Genomic DNA, 3,855 nt, shown 5'->3' with positions numbered 1-3,855 from the left:
ACTAATACCAAGGTTGGACTTAATAGAAAAATATTTAAATCAGATATTATAAATGTGGACAAAGAACTAAAGGAAACCACGTTAAAAGAATTAAGAAAAGTATGAGAACAATGTCTCACCAAATAGGGAGTATCAATACAGATATAGAAATTACTTTTAATAACACAAATAGAAATTCTTGAGTTGAAAAGAAAGATAAATAAACTATAAAGTTCAATAAATGGATCAGCAGCAGATGGGAACTGGCAGAAAAAAAAAGATCAGTAAACTTTAAGACAGATCAGTTGAGCACTCCAACTTGAAAAACAGAAATTTTTTAAAACATTTTTTTCTTAAGTTTATTTATTTTTGAGAGAGAGACACACAGAGTATGAGCGGGACAGGCATAGAGAGAAAGAGACACAGAATCTGAAGCAGGCTCCAGGCTCTGAGCCATCAGCACAGAGCCCAGTGCGGGCTTGAACCCACAAACCGCAAGATCATGACCTGAGCCAAAGCCAGACGCCCAAGCAATAGAGCCACACAAGCACCCCCAGAAATTTTTTTTAATGAAGAAAAAATAAACAGTCCCAAAGAACAGTGGGATACTGCAAGTGTACCAACATACGCCAACTGAGACACTCAAAAGGAGAGACAGGAGCAGAAAGAATATTTGAAAAAACAATGGGCCAAAACTCCCCAAATCTGTGGAAAGGAATGGACGTACATATAGATTCAGAATTTTTGACATAGTGAGACTCAAAATTTTAGCAGATTTGTATATTAACAAATTCATAGCATTACACACAAATAAGTTATTAATACTATTGTAATTCTTGGTGCTTAAATTTTAAATATCAAATGTTATATTTTTATTTAAGTGAATAAAAATATGCCTTGTCATCCTTTTCTTTTTCCTGTATTGTTATGTGTTTTCTCTATTAAACCACCATAAAAATGTATTATTTTTAGATAGGACTCATTAATATGGAAATTTGGCTAGGAAAATAAATGCCCATGTGAAGGTATATATTTTCATTAGAAACAAGAACAAACAAAGAATCGATAATAATTCTACATTCAAGGAACTTTGGAAGTATTTTCATACAGTTTACTTTTTTCAAATATAAAACATATTGCTTTTTCATGTGTAGAAAGATAAAGTAAAAATAATTTTTAAAAACCAAGCATATATATACATGTACACACACACACACACACCCATATTTCCATTAAGTGAACTATTTATGTTAAGAATGTGTTCTGAGACATCAAAATAATTGCTTTAAATTCTACTATGCCAATAGACTTATCTCATGTATGTCTTAAATAATTTCTCCTTCTGTGGGTGTGTGGATTTCATGAGTTTCTCATGAATTATTTATGTGTATGCCTGTGCTTATACATACATGTGAGTATACATGTTCATGTGGGAGTGTGGATGAATATGCTTATTAAGAAGAATTTTTAGGGGTGCCTGGGTGGTTAAGTGTCTGACTCTTGACTTCAGGTCAGGTCATGATCTCACAGTCTGTAAGTTCGAGCCTTGCATTGGGCTCTGCACTGACAGTGTGGAACCTGCTTGGGATTCTCTCTCTCCCTCTCTCTCTGCCCCTTCCCAGCTTGCTCTCTCTCTCTCTCTCTCTCTCAAAATAAGTTTTTAAAAAAGAAAAAAAAAGAAGAATTTTTAAAATAATAACATTTATTGGTAATTCTTCTTAACCTATTCTTAGGTATCATATTTTTTAAGACTTTGGCTTTGTAAACTCAATTAATAGCTTGGAAAATTACTATAACAAATTAGAAATTTGTGGGCTGGACAAGCATTTTCTCTAAATAGATCTGAGGTGGATGAAAGTGCCTTATTGTTGATTCTTTATAATTAAAATATGAATCCTATAGAAGACTTTGCCTTCCCTATGGCCTTTTTAAAGGCACTCTTGACCTCTTTGTTCCTCAAGCTGTAGACCACAGGATTTAGCATGGGGATGACCATGGTATAGAACACGGATGCCACTTTGTCTGTGTCCATGGAATGGTTGGCGCTGGGCTGTAAGTACATGAAGGTGCCGGTCCCATAGAAGATGGACACTGTAGTGAGGTGGGAGGCGCAGGTGGAAAAGGCCTTCTGGCGTCCTTCAGATGAGCGCATCCTCAGAACAGTGATAAATATAAACAGGTAGGAGATCAAGATGACCAAAACAGAAAAGAGATTATTCATGCCCACCACCAAAAAAATAACCATCTCACTGATGTAGTTGTCTGAACATGAGAGAGCCAGAAGAGGAGGAGCATCACAGAAAAAGTGATCAACCACCCTGGCTCTACAGAAGGAGAGCCTGAAAATATTCCCAGTGTGGATGGACGCATTCAGGAAACCACAAATGTAGCAGCCCATGACCAGACTAGCACACATAGCTGTCGTCATGGTGGTGGTGTAATGCAGGGGTCTGCACACTGCTACGTAGCGGTCATAGGCCATTGAGGCCAAGAGGAAACTTTCTACAGTGATAAAGGCTACAAAGAAAAAGAACTGGGTGACACAAGCATCATAGGAGATGACCCCGTCTCCTGTAAGTGATCCAGCCATGACCTTGGGAGTGATAGCAGTAGAGTAACCAAAGTCCACCAGAGACAGGTGACTGAGGAAAAAGTACATGGGAGTGTGGAGACGAGAGTCCAAGAGAATCAGCACCATCATCCCCAGGTTCCCCATCAGAGTGACAAGATAAATGAGGGCGAAGATTAAGAAGAGAGGAATCTGCAGTTTTGGGTCATTGGTTAACCCCACAAGAATGAACTCAGTCACCTCAGTGCTGTTCTCCATGGGGATCAGTTGGGAATTATATGGCTGCCCTGTAGCAAGGAGAAAAATCGAATCAGAATTATAAATGGAGAGGACTCCGATGAAATCAGTCAGCATGTTCACTCTGTGCCTTATTTCAGTATTGCAAGAACTTGCTTCCAAGACTCTCTAAAACTAAAGCATGGTTGTGACAACAAAATGCAATCTTTTTTTTTTTCAATTTTTTAACATTTATTTTTGAGAGAGAGAGAGAGCGAGCGTGTGGCGCGCGCGCGCGCGCGCGCGCGCATGAGCAGGGGAGGGGCAGAGAGAGCGAGGGAGACACAGAATCAGAAGCAGGCTCCAGGCTCTGAGCTGTCAGCACAGAGCCCTATGTGGGGCTCGAACCCACAAACCGTGACATCATGACCTGAGCTGAAATCGGTCGCTTAACCAACTGAGCCACCCAGGCGCCCCCAAAATGCAATCTTAAATTATTATACAAGATGTCAGAGAAAGGATTTGGAGATAACGCATCCCAATCTCTTCGTAGAGAACTGAATTAAGGTAAAAAGAAGAAAAGAAAGGGCATATACAACGCCGCCGGATTTATTGCTAAATGGAACAACACAGACTCCCAAGTCAAAGCTTACAAAACAAACACAAATTATTCTTTGTATTAAACTAGAATAGCTTAAGAAAATTAATGTGAAATTGAGTTAATTTTACTTCAAATAACTTTTTTTGTCTTGTCCATTGGGTCAAGAACACTGTGATATGATAGTAAAAGATAGTTCAATAAAACATACCCTTAGTCGAAAATGGTCTTCGTACAGTATAGTACACATTATGTATAATTCACCACCTGGTGGAAAGAGAGTCAAAATTTATGTACAAGGAATTAAAAACATCTAGGAGCACCTGGGTGGCTCAATCGGTTGAGTGTCCAATTCTTGATTTCGGCTCAGGTCATGATCTCGTGGTAGTGAGATCAAGCACCACATCAAGCTCTGTGCTGGGCATAGAGCCTACTTAAGATTTTCTCTCCCTCAGCCCCTTTCCTGCTCACACTTGCTCTCTCTCTCTCTGTC

The 3,855-nt window shown here is 39.0% G+C and overlaps 1 protein-coding gene across 1 annotated transcript; it reads right to left on the bottom strand.

Annotated features, from left to right (window-relative positions):
• Positions 1-1,861: 1,861 nt before the first annotated feature.
• On the bottom strand, positions 1,862-2,809 carry LOC109247013 (olfactory receptor 5B12-like). Its single transcript, XM_019415358.2, has one exon. The coding sequence runs from the start codon at positions 2,804-2,806 to the stop codon at positions 1,862-1,864; it is 945 nt and encodes a 314-aa protein (XP_019270903.1). The 5' UTR covers positions 2,807-2,809.
• Between the last annotated feature and the right edge of the window lie 1,046 nt (positions 2,810-3,855).

Source organism: Panthera pardus, unplaced genomic scaffold (assembly GCF_024362965.1).
Source record: "Panthera pardus isolate Hobbes unplaced genomic scaffold, ASM2436296v1 HiC_scaffold_12, whole genome shotgun sequence".
NCBI classification, from domain to species: Eukaryota; Metazoa; Chordata; class Mammalia; order Carnivora; family Felidae; genus Panthera; species Panthera pardus.
Note: the sequence above shows the minus strand (reverse complement) of the source record. Positions and strands in the feature narration are given on the sequence as shown.